A 16,862-nucleotide genomic window follows, 5' to 3' on the forward strand; every position below is an offset into this window, starting at 1 on the left:
AGGTAGTATAATCTCTGCTGGGTCCTTTTGACTGGTGCTGCAATGTGAGCGGCCCAGGTCAGGTCCTCTTTTAATGATAACACCCAGAAACTTAAAACTGCTTCACTCAGTCTCCATTGATAAGCCAGAGCTGGATGTCTGATCTATTCCTTCTGTAGTCCAGTATAAGCTCCTTGGTCTTATTGGTGTTAAGGACCAAGTTATCGTATCCCTCTATTAATGCGACTTAGGATTGCATTGGCTTCTTTGACTGCTGGCTCATATTTAATTGGTTGTCCCCTAAGACTCCAAGATCCCTCTCACAGTCACTGCTATGAAGCCTGGTTTCACCCAGTCTATGTTTGTACGTTGGGTTTTTCTTGCCCAAGTGTAGGACTTTACTTTTCTCCACGTTGAATTTCATCTTGTTTAGAGAGGGCCAAGGGTTCAAGTCTGTCCAGATCCATCTGGATCTTGAGCCTATCTTCTAGGGCAGTGGTGGCGAACCTATGGCACGCGGAGAATTTCTAGGAGTGCGCTCTATGGTTGTGGGCCGGCTGCCGGACAGAGAGTCTTCTGGACAGAGAGTCTTCCGGACAGAGAGTCTTCCAGCAGCCAGCCCGCAACCATAGAGCGCACTCCTAGAGCGGCCGATGCAGGAAGACTCGCCAGCCGAGTTTTGGAGTTTGGAAGCCGGAGAAGAAGTTATGCTTGGAGAGTGGCGGCGGTGCCCTGGTCCTGCAGGGAAAGCTGGGCCAGGGCATGGTGAGGCTGGGAGGCTTGCTTGCTGGGGACGGAACAGGTGCTCGCGCAACCCCCCCCTCTCCAGCTGGGCAGAGCTCCATGCACTGAACTAGGGGGTATCCCTAATGTGCCAAGCCGCAGGAGCTGGGGGGCAGGCAGAGCTCCACGTGGCTTGGCGCCTTAGGGATACCCCCTAGGTCAGTGAATGGCGCTTTGCCTGGCTGGAGAGGGGGTTTGCTGGCCTTCCTGAAGGCTCCGGAGGACAAAAAACGACCCTACAAGCAAACCAGAAGTCACTTCTGATTTGCTTGTAGGGCTAATGTTAGTCCTCTGGAGCCTTCAAGGAAGCCTCCTGAGGGCTTAAACCGGCTTCACAAGCAAACCAGAAGTCTGTTCCTGAACTTCCGGTTTGCCCAAAGGGCCATTTTTTTGCACTCCGGAGCAGGGACGTGCGGTCAGGGGAGGCAGGCGAGGCAGAGCCTCACCTCTCATCATGAAATAATATATAATATATAATAATAAATTTTAATTTATATTTCCTCCCATCCCTTTTATACAGTTCCCGCTAAGCTCCTATAAGGAGAAGAGCTTTTGGGGAGTGAAGAGGAAGAGGAGGGAGGAGGGAGGAGGAGGGAGGAGGAGGAGCGCGCGCGGGGCGGTGACAGCTGGGCAAATGGTGGAAGCAGGAGGGTACTCGGAAGCGCCAATAACCTTCCTGTCTCCGCTGTACTTTGCGCGCTCCTCGTGACTGCAATAGACGTCCAGAAGTGGCAGGGGCTGTTGGGCTGGAAGCCCAAACCCCATTAGCCACAAAATCCGCTTCTGGACGTCTATTGCAGTTGCGAGGAGCATGCGAAGTCCAGCAGAGGCAGGAAGGTTCTCGTCGTTGTCCAGTCGCTTTCGTTGCTTCGTCATCAAGACGAAGTCCGGGAGCGCCGACAACATTTCTGCCTCCGCTGGACTTCGTCTTGATGATGTCGCCGCAGCTCCCAGAACGGACAGAGTTAGCCAGAGTGGCGCCGAGGCAGTCCGACAGGCGAGCGAACGAGGATGAGGCTGCCTGATCCTCGCTCGCTCGCTCGCTCTTTCGCTCTTTCGTCCGCCCGGACTGCCTCGGCGCCGCTCTGGAGGTCTGGCCACGCCCAGTCGCTGCGGCGACGTCATCAAGATGAAGTGACTTGGAGGCGAAGTGCTTTTCTGTACGTCTGGCATTTAGGTAGATGGCTGGATGTCCTAAACGCCAGACGCTCAGAAAAGTACTGAAAGCAGCTGCTGTTGGGGACTGCGGAGCGCAAGCCGGCGGAGCGCGCTCAGGAAGGCGGGGAATGGGATCACTTGTGCTGGAGGCTGAGGTAGCCTCAGCCTCCAGCACACGTGGTCCCATTCCCTGCCTTCCTGATGACCTCACCAGCCTCACCAGCCATAAACCTCACCGCACGTCACTGCTCCGGAGGCTTCAGGGAAGCTCCTGCAGCCTTGGGGGGGGGGGGGCTGTTTTCACCCTCCCCAGGCTCCTATAAAGCCTCTGGAGCCTGGGGAGGGTGAAAAATGGCTTTTAAAAAGGCTGAACTCAGTTTGCCAGCGCGCACATGCGCGCTGGCCAGCTGACATCGCAATGCCTCGCCTGGGGGCAAAAACGAGCAAACACCGGCTGGTTTTTCGCTGGTTTTTGCCCTCGCCAGCCCCCAGGAGCACTTTGCAGGCTTCCCAAACCCTCTGCACATCCATTTTTGTGAAGGAGGCGGGGTTTTCGGGAGGCCAAAAATGCTTTGTTCGTTGTATAAGACGCAGCCAGATTTTCACCCTCTTTTTTGGGGGGGAAAGGTGCGTCTTATACTCCGAGAAATACGGTATAATCTTTGTTTTTGTGGGGTGGGTGGGATTCCTTCGATATGTGCAGGGGGAGTAGGGAAATGCTGTGGTTCTATATTATATTTCTGCTGCCCAGGCACCACAGCCTGTGAAAACTGACCACCTGTCCTATTTTCTTCCTCTCAGGGGGAGTCCAAGCGCATCACCTTGGTTCTCCAGCAACCCCCGACCGGTGGAAATGCTCCGGGACAGCGGCAAGTTGTTTTGGGCAGCTTGCCTGGCAAGATCGTCCTTCAAGGGAATCAGCTGGCCGCCCTAAGCCAGGCCAAAGGCGTCCCAGGGCAACCTGCCAAAGTGGTAACCATCCAGCTCCAGGTCCAGCAGCCTGGACAACAACAGCAACCCAGCGGCCAGCCGGGGACTCAGAAGATCCAGCTCTTGCAGCCAACCACGGCCGGCCAGCAGACCTCTTTAGGCATCCCAGCGGTCCAGCAAGCTCAAGTGGTTGGCGGCTCGGGCCAGAGGGTGACGGTCCCCGTCAAAGTCGTCCTGCAGCCGCAGGTAAGGGAAACGAACGAGCCCTCCCGCAGGTTGGGAAAGAAGGCGTTAAGCTCCATTCTCTCTGGGGTTTTGACGAGAGACGGCGAGTGAAATGGGGCCAATGATTCTTTTCCCCAGGTAACATTGGTGTCCTTTGAAAACGTAAAGCAGGTTTCCAATCCAGGTAGCCCCAAGAGGAGGTTGGGAAAAGCTGCCCTTCCGAAGAGGGGGACGAATAAATGGTTTCCGTGGTGGAGACGGTGAGGTTCTTTGTCCACCCCTGTTGTGGCCTTTTAGCGGGAGTTGGACAGTGAGGAGTTTGGGGAGGAGCCTGGAGGCCAGGGAAGGCTCGGACGAGGGCTCCGTGTCGGAGGCCGTGACGGGGCCGAGGCCATCTGACAGTGATCAGGTGCCTATGGAAGTAGACAGCAGTGAGACAGAGGAACAGCTGGAGCCTGTTCCCAGTGTGCGCATGCCCAGAGTTGCCAGAAGGAAAGAACAACTCAGAAATCATCTATCTAAAGATAGCGTTCTATTTAAGATGCCTTCGTAATCTGGTTTACTCGGTTTATTAAATGGAGCTTAGTTATGTAGCATGAGGCTGTATCTTCTGCAATGTTGGGACTGTCGGTTGAGTCAACAGCGGGTCAGAGGAGGAGCCACTGTGGGATCAGAGATGAGGAGGTTGGGAAGGAGCATGGGCCAGTCCTGGAGGCTGGGGAAAGCTCGGACGAGGGCTCTGCGTCGGAGGCAGAGACGGGTCCGAGGCCGTCTGACAGCGATCAGGTGCCTATGGAAGTAGACAGCAGTGAGACAGAGGAACAGCTGGAGCCTGTTCCCAGTGTGCGCATGCCCAGAGTTGCCAGAAGGAAAGAACAACTCAGAAATCAGGATCGACTTGGGAATAAAGTCACAGATGGAAGGTGATTGGAAATCTCCCATAGGAAATAAAAGAGGAGTGAAAGGGGAGTGGGCTTTTGCAGGAAACAATTCGTTCGTTCGTTCGTTAGATTCGTTTCAGGAGTGTGAAGATCTGTCCGTGAATCTCAGAGACTCTGTGCCCAATCTTTCCTTGCACTGCACTGCGTTTGGAAAATATTTACATGGCAGCTTTCCAAGATAGATAAGGTCTGTAATCGTAAAGATTCCTTTGAATTTTTTGCCAGGCCTTGCTGAATGGGAATGAGAGGAATTCACATTCGTTTAATAAAAGGGGTTTTGTCGGGACCAGGTGCTTTCTGGGGAAGCCTAAATCAGAACACCCCCTTCCAAACCAGCAAAAGCTGAATAAATAACCTGTGCGGGGTGCAAAAGATCAGGATACAAAGGGTATGTTAAGTTGAAATTCAAAAGAACGATTGATCAAGCCTAGACAGAAAAGTCTACCAATGTTTTTTTTTTCCACCTGAGCTCGTTTTAAGATAGTTGGACCTCAGCTCCCAGAATCCTCCATGCTGACTGGAGAATTCTGGGAGTTGAAGTTCAGATGTCTTCAAAAGACACCCTGGTGGAGAAACACTGGCCTAGTCAACTAAGACTCAGTATTAAATTGACCCCAGGTAAGATCCAGTGACGTGCGGTGAGGTTTATGGCTGGTGAGGCTGGTGACGTCATCAGGAAGGCGGGGAATGGGACCACGTGTGCTGGAGGCTGAGGCTGCCTCAGCCTCCAGCACACGTGATCCCATTCCCCGCCTTCCTGAGCGTGCGCCGTCGGCTCGCGCTCCACAGTCCCCGAAAGCGACTGGGGAACGACGAGAACCTTCCTGCCTCTGCTGGACTTTGCGCGCTCCTCGCGACTGCATATTGCAGTCGCGAGGAGCGCGCGAAATCCAGCAGAGGCAGGAAGGTTCTCGTCGTTCCCCAGTCGCTTTCGGGGCTTCGTCATCCGGGAGCGCCGACAACATTTCTGCCTCCGCAGTTCCCGGGCGCGGCCGGACGGAGGTAGCCAGAGTGGCGCCGAGGCAGTCCGGCGGGCGAGCGACCGAGGATCAGGCTGCCTCGCTCACTCTTTCGTCCGCCCGGACCGCCTTGGCGTCGCTCTGGCTACATCCGTCCGGCCGCGCCCGGGAGCTTCGGAGGCAGAAATGTCGGCGCTCCCAGATGACGAAGCCACGAAAGCAACTGCTTTCGTGGCTTCGTCATCCGGGAGTGCCGACAACATTTCTGCCTCCGCAGCTCCCGGGCGCGGCCGGACGGATGTATATAATATTATAATATATATATATATATAGTATATAATATATATATATAGTATATAATATTATATACTATTATTTCATGAAGAGAGGTGAGGCTCTGCTTCCCCTGACCACACGTCCCTGGTAAGATCAACAGAATTCAAGGAGAGTTAAACCATTTGTTGGAACATAACGATTCCAAGCTTATGATGCCCTCAACTCCGCCTCCCCCAGCTCTGCCTACTCTTGTTCCTACAACAGGATGCGGAAAGCATTGGTGGAGAAGGAAGTTTGGTTTGTTTGTTTGGTCTTAAGTCCTAGACATTGTGAAAAGGAAAGCTGGTTTAGTGCCTGTGTGTGAGTACCAAATTTGTACCTTCTTTTTGGAAATCATAATTATACTATATTGGGGGTACCCGGTCCAAGTCCTACTTCCCAAACTGGCAAAAAAAAAAAAGGTGCCTTCCTCTTTGTTGCTCTTGCCTAGCGTAACAGAAATGTATTTATTTGTTTGTATCCTGCTTTTATTATTTACCCAAATATCTGAAGGCAGCAAAGCTGTCCAATCCATTTTCCTCCTCCTATATTTCCCCCACAACAACCCTGGGAGGTTGGTCAGTCTGAGAGAGAATGACTGGCCCCAAATCAGCCAGCCAGCCAGCATTCCTACCAAAGGAGGGACTAGAACTCACCGTCTCCTGGTTGATTGGCCCAAAGTCACCCAGCCAGCTTTCATGCCTAAAGGCAGGACTAGAACTCACCTGGCGACTTTCGTTACGTGAGGTTTCCCCCACTTGATGACCTTTCTTGCCATCGTTCTTAAGTGAATCGCCACAGTTGATCAGTTAGGAACCCGCTTGTTAAGCGAATCTGGCTTTCGCCACTGATTTCACTGGTCAGAAGGCCTCAAAAGGCGATCAGGAGACCTTGAGCAACGGTCATAATACAATACAATACAATACAATAGTAGAGTTGGAAGGGACCTTGGAGGTCTTCTAGCCCAACCCCCTGCTCAGGCAGGAAGCCCTATGCTGTTTCAGACAAATGGCTATCCAACATCTTCTTAAAGACTTCCAGTGTTGGGGCATTCACAACTTCTGGAGGCAACTTCTGTTCCACTGATTAATTGTTCTCACTGTCAGGAAGTTTCTCCTCAGTTCTAAGTTGCTTCTCTCCTTGATTAGTTTCCACCCATTGCTTCTTGTTCTGTCCTCAGGTGCCTTGGAGAATAGTTTGACTCCCTCTTCTTTGTGGCAACCCCTGAGATATTGGAACACTGCTATCATGTCTCCCCTAGTCCTTCTTTCTCTTAAGCTAAACATACCCAGTTCCTGCAACCCTTCTTCATATGTTTTAGCCTCCAGTCCCCTAATCATCTTTGTTGCTCTTCTCTGCACTCTTTCTAGAGTCTCCACATCTTTTCTACATCGTGGCGACCAGAACTGAATGGAGCATTCCAAGTGTGGCCTTACCAAGGCATTATAAAGTGGTATTAACACTTCACGTAATCTTGATTCTATCCCTCTGTTGATGCAGCCTAGAACTGTGTTGGCTTTTTTGGCAGCTGCTGCACACGGCTGGCTCCTATTTAAATGGTTGTCCACTAGGACTCCAAGATCCCTTTCACAGTTACTACTACTGAGCAAGGTACCACCTATACCAGTGATGGCGAACCTTTTTTGGCTCGCGTGCCACAAGTGGGGGGAGCACAGGGGGGGGTCGTGTGCGGGCGTGCCGCACCCATAATGCAACGCGCGACCCCCCCAGTGCGCATGCGCGCAAAATGCGCGAACACCCCCCCCATTTTTACATTCTTTTTTCGCCCTCCCCAGGCTCCAGGGGATTTATAGGAGCCTGGGTAGGGTGAAAAGAGCCTCCCCCCCCCCCCCCCCGGAAGCCCTCCGGAGGCTTCAGGGACCGTCTGGAGGCTTCCCTGAAGCCTTCGGAACACTTAAAACCACCCTCCGAGCAAACCGGAAGTCACTTCAGGTTTGCTCGGAGGGTCGTTTAAGCGTTCCGAAGGCTTCAGGGAAGCCTCTGGACGGTCCCTGAAGCCTCCAGGGGGGGGGAGGCTCTTTTCGCCCTCCCCAGGCTCCTATTAAGCCTATGGAGCCTGGGGAAGGCAAAAATAGCTTTTAAAAAGGTGAAGTCAGCTGGCCAGCATGTGCATGCGCGCTGGCCAGCTGACAGGGCAGCGCCTCGCGTGCCTTGACAAATGGCTCCGCGTGCCACTTGTGGCACGCGTGCCATAGGTTCGCCATCACTGACCTATACTGTACCTGTGCATTCCATTTTTGTTGCCTAAATGTAGAACCTTACTCTTTTCACCATTGAATTTCATTTTATTAGATACTCCCAATGTTCAAGTTTGTCAAGATCCTTCTGTATCTTAAGCCTATCTTCTGGAGTGTTGGCTATTCCTGCCAGCTTGGTGTCATCCTAAGTATGAACCAGTTGCCAAGTTGCTCTGAATTTTGATCACAGGTTCACTGGGATGCGGCAAAGATTGTGACTGGGAAAAAAAGGTCCCAAGTCACTTCTTTCACTGCTGTTGTAACTTTGCACAGTCACTAAGGGAACTGTTGTAAGTCGAGGACTACCTGCATACGTCTTAAGTGCTTTTGCTATTAGGATACCGTTAGGGGTATCTCCGTTGGGAGACAGAAAATAGCGCAGCGGAATGTACAGCTAGAGAGAAAAAACGTTGCTAGTAGAGAAAGAAACACACGAATAGAGTTTCAGGCACTGCTAGTAAAAAACAAGTAGCTTTACTACTAATGATTGCTTCACAAGCTGTGATAGTAGATACATGTCCAAGCACAATTCAAAGAACAAACAATTGCTTACAGTCGCAGTTCACGTTCCAGTCATCAAGGGAGCTAGTAGTTATCAAGCATCGGACAAGCAGAGAGAGAGAGAGTGTGAGCCCTCCTGACTCCCTCTTATTGTAAAGTTAATTACAGCTGATAAGTACATTCACCCATTTAAAGCAACAGCGACCATTTGTTATTGTATATAGATATATCTTGCCTACCCAACACTAGGAGTATACTCCCAACAGATACGTCAACTCCACACAGTCTGTGTTGGCTAGAGAAGAAAAGATCTATTTCCCTTTTTCAGACAGCCTAGAAATTTAGCGGTGGAATGGGTTCTCCTCACCTGCCACTCCTCCCTTGTGTTTCTGAAATTGTGGAAGAATGGAATAGGAATAGGAATAGCAGAGTTGGAAGGGACCTTGGAGGTCTTCTAGTCCATCCACCTGCTAAGGCAGGAAACCTTGCACCACTTCAGACAAACGGCTATCCAACATCTTAAAAACTTCCAGTGTTGGAGCATTTATAACTTCTGGAGGCAAGCTGTTCCACTGTTTAATTGTTCTAACTATCAGCAAATTTCTTCTTGATTCTAGATTGCTTCTCTCATTGATTAGTTTCCACCCACTGCTTCTTGTCCTACCCTTAGGTGCCTTGGAGAATAGTTTGACTCCCTCTTCTTTGTGGCAGCCCCTGAGATACTGGAATACTGCTATCATGTCTCCCCTAGTCCTTCTTTTCATCAAACTAGACATACCCAGTTCCTGCAACTGTTCCTCATATGTTTTAGCTTCCAGTCCCCTAATCATCTTTGTTGCTCTTCTCTGCCCTCTTTCTAGAGTCTCCACATCTTTTCTACATCATGGTGACCAATACTGAATGCAGCCTTACCAAGGCATTATAAAGTAGTATTAACACTTTACGTGGTCTTGATTCTATCCCTCTGTTTATGCAGCCTAGAACTGTGTTGGCTTTTTTGGTAGCTACTGCACCCGGCTGGCTTATATTTAAATGATTGTCCACTAGGACTCTTAAGATCCCTCTCACAGTTACTACTATTGAGCAAGGTACCAGCCTTTAGTAAGAGTCTTTAGGTCTTCAGTTTCGGGGCCTCTCCCTGTCTTCCCACCTTCAGGTGGTGGGTTCCATCTTGTGAATACCAGCCTCATATCTAGAGATAACCCAGAAGTTTCATTGAGAATGGCTTCTAATTCTGTAACTCTCTACAGGCCAGCTCGTCCCAAGGCAGCTCCTCGGGACTCTCGGTGGTGAAGGTGCTGAGCAGCAGCGAGGTGGCAGCCCTCCCGTCCTCCAGCGGCACAACACGGAGCAGCTCGGACGAATCCCGCAAGCTGGAGCATCAGAAGAAGCAGGAGAAGGCCAACCGGATCGTGGCAGAGGCCATTGCGCGGGCCCGAGCCCGGGGCGAGCAGAACATCCCCCGGGTGTTGAATGAGGACGAGCTGCCCAGCGTTCGGCCAGAAGAGACGGGAGAACGCAAACGGCGCCGGAAGGGCGGGGGTGAGCGCATCCCCAAAGAGGACCGGCCGCGCAAGGGCAGGGGCCAGGCGGGATCCGGCAAGAGCAAAGGACGCGGGAAACCCAGGTAAACAGCAGCGGAACATTTTCGGGGGGGGTGAGGGGGGAGTGTCTTCCTTTTCAAAGGAAGGAAACCCAGGTCATTTCCATTTGTGACTGTCTCCTTTTCCCCAGCACGATCACGCCAGTTGTGGGGAAGAAACGGAAACGGAACGCTTCTTCGGACAATTCAGACGCCGAGGTGATGCCAGCGCAGTCTCCGCGTGAGGAGGAAGAGGCCAGCATCCAGGTGAGCGCAGAGACCGGCCCTCACTGGGGAGAGCGTTAGCTCGGTTAAGGCTACACAAACAGCTCTGTTGCCACCGTTTCCCAAGAGAAAAGGGAGGGCGTGATGACTCGGCATTAAAAGACACTGAGCCGGAAATCAGAATGCCCAGGTTTGAGACCCAGCGCCACCCGATGGGGTGAGCTCCCATTCCTTTCCCCAGCTCCTGCCAACCAAGCAGTTCAAAAATGAAACTAGATAAATAGGTACCACTTAAGTGGGAAGGGAACAGCGTTCCCTGCACCTCAGCATATACTCAGGCTGGCCACATGACCACGGGCAATACTGGCTCCCTCGGCTATGAAATGGGAGATGAGCACTGCTCCTACTGAACAGGGGAAACCTTTACCTTCCCCAAGAGGAATAGAATAGAACAGAACAGAATTCTTTATTGGACAAGTGTGATTGGACACACAAGGAATTTGTCTTTAGTGCATAGGCTCTCAGTGTACATGAAAAGACAAGATCTCTTCGACAAGAATCATAAGGTACAACACTTAATGATAATCATACGGTACAAATAAGCAATCAGGAAACAATCAATATCAATATAAATCGCAAGAATGCAAGCAACAAAGGTACAGACCTGCAGTCCTTTTTTTATTGTTTTAATTAAACAAAAACACCCCCCCCCCCAAAAAAAGAATCACCCTTCATTACATCTTGTAGAAAGCGTGTCGATTGGTTACAAATAAATTTCGTGTGTTGCTACCACAATCATTCTTTATACTTCCTTCATATTGAATTGTACATTTTAAATCAAAAATCTTTATGTATTTTACCATCAATGTACCATCATTCTCGTTTGACTAGAATTATTTCAACGTGCTTTTATCTAGAATCATTTGTATTTAAAGACACAACCACCTACTGGCATTCATTAGCTATTTCTATTAACCTCCAATAATTAGCCTTTTATAACATATTCCCCGCCCCCTCCAACTCACTATTTAAGGCTTATATCTGATTGCTTTTACCCATGCCAACACATGTAGAAATCATTAAACATTATCCATTAACATTTCCTTGTTGTTATTGTACTTATCTAAAAAAAAAATGAAAAAAAATATTTATATCACATCTCCTCTCATCCGACCCAAGAAAGATTACATCTTTATAATGAAATCTAAACAAAAATTTGTTAGTAGAGTTTATAAGTACCCAGGAAAGATTATATCTTTATAACAAAATCTAAACAAAAATATATTAGTAAAATTGATAAATCTTTTTCCCAGGTCCCGATTTATAGTTTATATCCAAATTGTTTTTACTAGTTGAAATTATTATTTCATTATTATCATCATAATGAATTATTTGTTAACGAATAAACATTTAAAAAAAAACATTCTAAAAGCGTGTACAAAGTCCTGCAGTCTTAAGTGGGAGGAGATGGGAGATAGGAACGATGAGAAGATTAATAGTAATAGTAATGCAGCCTTAGTGAATAGTTTGACAGTGGTGAGGGAATTATTTGTTTAGCCGAGTGATGGCGGTCGGGGGAAAAATCTGTTCTTGTGTCTAATTGTCTTGGTGTGCAGTCCTTTTGACGGTAGGAGTTGAAACAATTTATGCCCATGATGCGAGGGGTCTGTAATATTTTCACGGCCCCCTTTTGGACTCGTGCAGTGTACAGGTCCTCCATGGAAGGTGTCTGAGCTTGCTTTGCAAAGGTGCTCCACACGCATGGAGCCAAATAGTTACCTTGCTTTGCTCCAACTGCTTCCTCTCACCCCTTTACTGATCCAGAAAGGTTGCGAGCAGGGTGGATTTGATTGAAATTGAGTCGATCGAAATCACGATTGAAATCGAGTCGATCGAAATCACGATTGAAATCGAGTCGATCGAAATCCTGATTGAAATCGAGTCGATCAAAATCACGATTGAAATCGAGTCGATCAAAATCACGATTGAAATCGAGTCGATTGAAATCATGATTGAAATCGAGTCGATTGAAATCACGATTGAAATCGAGTCGATTGAAATCATGATTTGAATCACGATTTAAATCGAGTTGATTTAAATCACGATTGAAATCACTAGTAAAAAAGACTTGATTTGAATATTAAATAATTTTTGAAGAGCAACCGTCATCTCTGCCCTCCAGCAGCTCCTCTTCTTCTGACCCGCTGTTGACTCACCGACAGTCCCATTCACTTTTAACTTTTAATGGTGATGCAGTGTCAGAACAAGCAGCAGATGAGTGAATGCGTACTAAAAGGGGCGGCCATGATGGATCTGAAATGACAGGCGCTCTTTAATATTATATTTATAATATTATACATTTATAAGCTGCTTAGAAGGTTTCACTTTCATTTTTATTGCTTGTCCTCCTCACACTTAGAGCCTGGTGGCACAGGTGCATTTCTCTTCGAACCAGCATACAGTTTGTAGTGTACGTACCATCTTTTGACCCCCCCAAAATAAGCAGTCGGCCTTATAAACGGGGAGATTATTATTCTCCTGTGCGCTGCTTGGGGGAATCCAAGCATGGGTTAACTTTGTCCATTAGCCTCGAGCAGCTATGGTGAACCTTTTTTGGCTCACGTGCCATAAGTGGGGGAAGCGCAGGGGGGTCGTGTGCAGGCGTGCCACACCCACAATGCAATGCACACACCCCCAGTGCGCATGCGTGCACTACAGGCGTGCCCCCCCCATTTTTGCATGCTTTTTTCGCCCTCCCCAGGCTCCAGAGGCTTTATAGGAGCCTGGGGAGGGTGAAAACAGACTCCCCGCCCCCCCAGAAGCCCTCCGGAGGCTTCAGGGACCTTCAGGAGGCTTCTGTGAAGCCTTCGGAGTGCTCAAAACGACCCTCGGAGCAAACAGGAAGTCACTTCCGGTTTGCTCGGAGGGTCGTTTAAAGCGCTCCAAAGGCTTCAAGGACCTTCAGGACGCTTCCCTGGAGCCTCCGGAGCAGTCAAAACGACCCTCCGAGCAAACAGGAAGTCCGTTCCCGAACTTCCGGTTTGCTCGTAGGGCCGTATTTTGTGCTCCGGAGGCTTCAGGGAAGCTCATGAAGTCTCCGGAGGGCCTCCAGGGGGGCGGGGGAGGCTCTTTTCGCCCTCCCCAGGCTCCTATAAAGCCTCTGGAGCCTGGGGGGGGGGCGCGAAAAATGGTTTTTAAAAAGGGTGAACTCAGCTGGCCAGCGCCTCGTGTGCCCTGACAAATGGCTCCGCGTGCTTCGCCATCACTAGCGTAGAGACTGAGTTATGCAAATTGCTGGCCACGCCTCCTCTGACTGGACTGGTTTAGTTTTTTAACTCCGTCCAGCCTAAAGAGGCGCAAAATAATTCTCTCTTAGGTTACTAGACAAATTCATCATTATTATTATTATTTCGGCTGGTTGCTTGACAGATTCATCATTATTATTTCAGCTTGGATTCCACTTCACCGGGCTTATTTTAGCGCATGCGCTCAAAACCCCCGATTGAGTTTATTATCCGAGGAGGTCTTACTTTCAGGAAAACGGGGTCGATTTGCAAAACAACGGGATAAAGGAATATTCCTGAACTTTGTTTTACGATTTATCTCATTGGTTACTGTGAAATTGGGTGAACACATCAAGGCAGCGCATGTTATCTCAGCTTTGCAGAGCTTGGATTCGTAGAATGAGTTTCCCCAAAATGTAGATATTGCAAAATATTCCGTCTCGTGCTATATTTCTACAGTATAGCTCAGAATAGAAGCTCAAGTTAGACAAACAAATTAACGTCGTGACAAGGAAAGGCATCCGGCCGTTAAAATACTCTGCCAGCTCTGTTCAGTTGCCCAGGCTCCACCCCGCAAGGGATGATGGGGCGGTTAGAAGACGACGATGAATTAAGATGTTATGTGCCTTAAACCGTCTCCTCTTCTTCCTCTAGAAACGCCGTTCGAACCGTCAGGTGAAGCGAAAGAAATATACGGAAGATCTGGACATCAAGATCACGGATGATGAAGACGACGAGGAGCTGGATGTGACCGGGCCCATTAAGACCGAACAGCCCCCAGCTCCAGAACCTCCCGCTCCAGAACCCATCCCTGAAGGAGAGACGTTACCATCAATGCAGTTCTTTGTGGTAAGGGGCTTCCTTGGTCTGGATTGTCGTTTCCGCCTAATGACCCACCCGTCAATTTGGAGAGGTCTACAACAGAGGCGTCAAACTCAATTTCATTGAGGGCCACATTAGGTTTGTGTTTGACCTCAGTGGGACGCGGTGTGTGTGGCCAGCTCAAAGTCACTTGTGTCAGGGGCACCAGTGGTGGCCGTGTGCTAAGGCAGGATTTCCCTCAGACTCTCTCTCACTCTCATTATAAACTAACTTCCTTCCTTTCTTCCTTCCCCTTTCCTTTTTCTTCCTTGCTCTCTCTCCTTTTTCTTTCTCTTTCCCCTTTCCCTTTCTCCTTTCCGATCCTTTCTTGGATGCTCAAATGCAAAAAGGGAAGCATTTCTCCTTTTGCTTTGTTTTCAGTTTGTTTTGCTAGACCTCTGCCAGTGAAAACGGAGCTCAGGCGGCCTGCTTGTGGTTCCCGACCGCCGTTTTCAGCCGCAACGGCCTCCTGCAGCCTTCTGCCAGTGGAAAGAGAGCTCCAGGCAGTTTTCGCTAGCGAGAGGGCTGCCGGAGGCCATCGCAGCCGAAAACAAAGCCCGGGAGCTGCTGTGGGCAGCCCTCTGAAGCTCCATTTTTGCTGGCAGAGGCACCGCAGGCTGATGGGTGTGGCCAGAGTGGGCGTGGTCTGCTCAATGTCACTGTCAGGGGTGCCTGGGGCAGCCCGAGCTCCGTTTCCGGCTCTGACGGCCTCCTGCAATCCTCTACCAGCTCTGTTTTGCCATCGCAGCTGGAAATGGAGCTTGGGAGCCGGTTTTCACTGGCAGAGGCACCGCTGGCCAGTCCCTCACTGTTTCCAGTGTGGCCCCGCGGGCCAGATTTCAGCACTCGGAGGGCCTTGCGTTTGATACCCCTGGTCTAGAATACATCAGATATTCTGCACCTCATTTACAAAATCGGGAGTGCAATCCTGTCCCCAGGGTTGCTCCATGGTGAATTCATGGACTATTGTTTGCCTCTACGGAGAGTCCTCAACTTACGACTGCTTGCTTCACGACCTTCCACAGTGACAGCAGTCTTGATGAAACCTGACGTACGATCTGTTTTTGCACTTAACCGTACCGCCTCTGCGGTTCCGTGATCACAATTCTGGCCGATGACAACCCGCTCGCATTTTTGCAGCATCTTGAAGTTGCGTGGTTGAAGTTGGCAGGCCCCCCCCCTTATTTTTTTTTCTTTTCTTGCTATTTTTTGGAGGAAAAAAAGCAACCCTGTAGCTGGATCCATTTAATAAGAGCATGGCTTGCTTAGCAACCGTCCTAAAAATTGTCGCAAATCAGGCGGCCTACTTAACAACTGCCGCAATTTAGGGTGGAAATCCCAGCCCCAATTCAGAGACTTACCTTTCACGCAGAGAGGAAAAGGCTGCAAAATGTCCCTTAGCTGTGGGGAATAATTCAATTGGAGACATGATTCCATCTCATTCAAATTCCACTCCTCCCCTCTTTTTTTGTGTGTTTCTGTAGAAAGGAGATTTGTTCCTTTTTACTGGAAATTTGTCCCTCGTAGCTCTCGGAGTCTCTGACCATCAGCTGTGCTCCTTAGGGCTGGTGAGGTTTAGAAGCCCCCAATAGACATTATAATATAATACAATACAATAGCAGAGTTGGAAGGGACCTCGGAGGTCTTCTAGTCCAACCCCCTGCCCAGGCAGGAAACCCTATGCTGTTTCAGACAAATGGCTATCCAACATCTTCTTAAAGACTTCCAGTGTTGGGGCATTCACAACTTCTGGAGGCAACTTCTGTTCCACTGATTAATTGTTCTAACTGTCAGGAAGTTTCTCCTCAGTTCTAAGTTGCTTCTCTCCTTGATTAGTTTCCACCCATTGTTTCTTGTTCTACCCTCAGGGGCTTCGGAGAATAGTTTGACTCCCTCTTCTTTGTGGCAACCCCTGAGATATTGGAACACTGCTATCATGTCTCCCCTAGTCCTTCTTTCTATTAAACTAGACACACCCAGTTCCTGCAACCGTTCTTCATATGTTTTAGTCTCCCGTCCCCTAATCGTGTTTGTTGCTCTTCTCTACACTCTTTCTAGAGTCTCCACATCTTTTCTACATCGTGGCGACCAGAACTGAATGCCGTATTCCAAGTGTGGCCTTACCAAGGCATTATAAAGTGGTATTAACACTTCACGTGATCTTGATTCTATCCCTCTGTTGATGCAGCCTAGAACTGTGTTGGCTTTTTTGGCAGCTGCTGCACACTGCTGGCTCATATTTAAATGGTTGTCCACTAGGACTCCAAGATCCCTTTCACAGTTACTACTACTGAGGAAGGTACCACCTATACTGTACCTGTGCATTCCGTTTTTGTTGCCTAAATGTAGAACCTTACTCTTTTCACCATTGAATTTCATTTTATTAGATAGTGCCCAATGTTCAAGTTTGTCAAGATCCTTCTGTATCTTAAGCCTATCTTCTGGAGTGTTGGCTATTCCTGCCAGCTTGGTGTCATCTGCAAATTTGATGATTTCCCCATCTATCCCCTCATCCAGATCATTGATGAAGATGTTGAAGAGTACTGGGCCTAAAACAGAGCCTTGGGGTACTCCACTGCAGACTTCCCTCCATGTAGATGGAGTTCCATTGAGGACTACACGTTGAGTGCGGTTGGTCAGCCAGTTACGAATCCATCTGGTGGTGATGCTGTCCAACCCACATTCTTCTACTTTATCTAGTAGTAGGTTATGGTCTACCTTATCAAAAGCCTTACTGAAGTCCAAGTAAACTATATCGACGGCATTCCTCTGCTCCATTAATTTTGTCACATTATCAAAGAATGCAATAAGATTAGTCTGGCATGATTTAGCTGGTTAACTTAACTTAACTTTATTCAATT

At 49.1% G+C, this 16,862-nt stretch overlaps 1 protein-coding gene across 11 annotated transcripts in view; it reads left to right on the plus strand.

Moving 5' to 3' along the window:
• The window catches only part of LOC309382118 (chromodomain-helicase-DNA-binding protein 8-like), a 146,450-nt gene that overhangs the window by 46,713 nt on the left and 82,875 nt on the right, over positions 1 to 16,862 (plus strand). For all 11 annotated transcript variants that reach the window (XM_081933611.1, XM_081933610.1, XM_081933616.1 and 8 more), the window contains 4 exons: positions 2,722 to 3,096; positions 9,300 to 9,676; positions 9,784 to 9,898; positions 13,795 to 13,989. In XM_081933611.1, coding sequence (XP_081789737.1) covers positions 2,722 to 3,096; positions 9,300 to 9,676; positions 9,784 to 9,898; positions 13,795 to 13,989 — 1,062 coding nt within the window. The remainder of the gene's footprint in view (positions 1 to 2,721; positions 3,097 to 9,299; positions 9,677 to 9,783; positions 9,899 to 13,794; positions 13,990 to 16,862) is intronic.

Source organism: Natrix helvetica (assembly GCF_964273705.1).
Source record: "Natrix helvetica genome assembly, chromosome: Z".
Taxonomy (NCBI): domain Eukaryota; kingdom Metazoa; phylum Chordata; class Lepidosauria; order Squamata; family Natricidae; genus Natrix; species Natrix helvetica.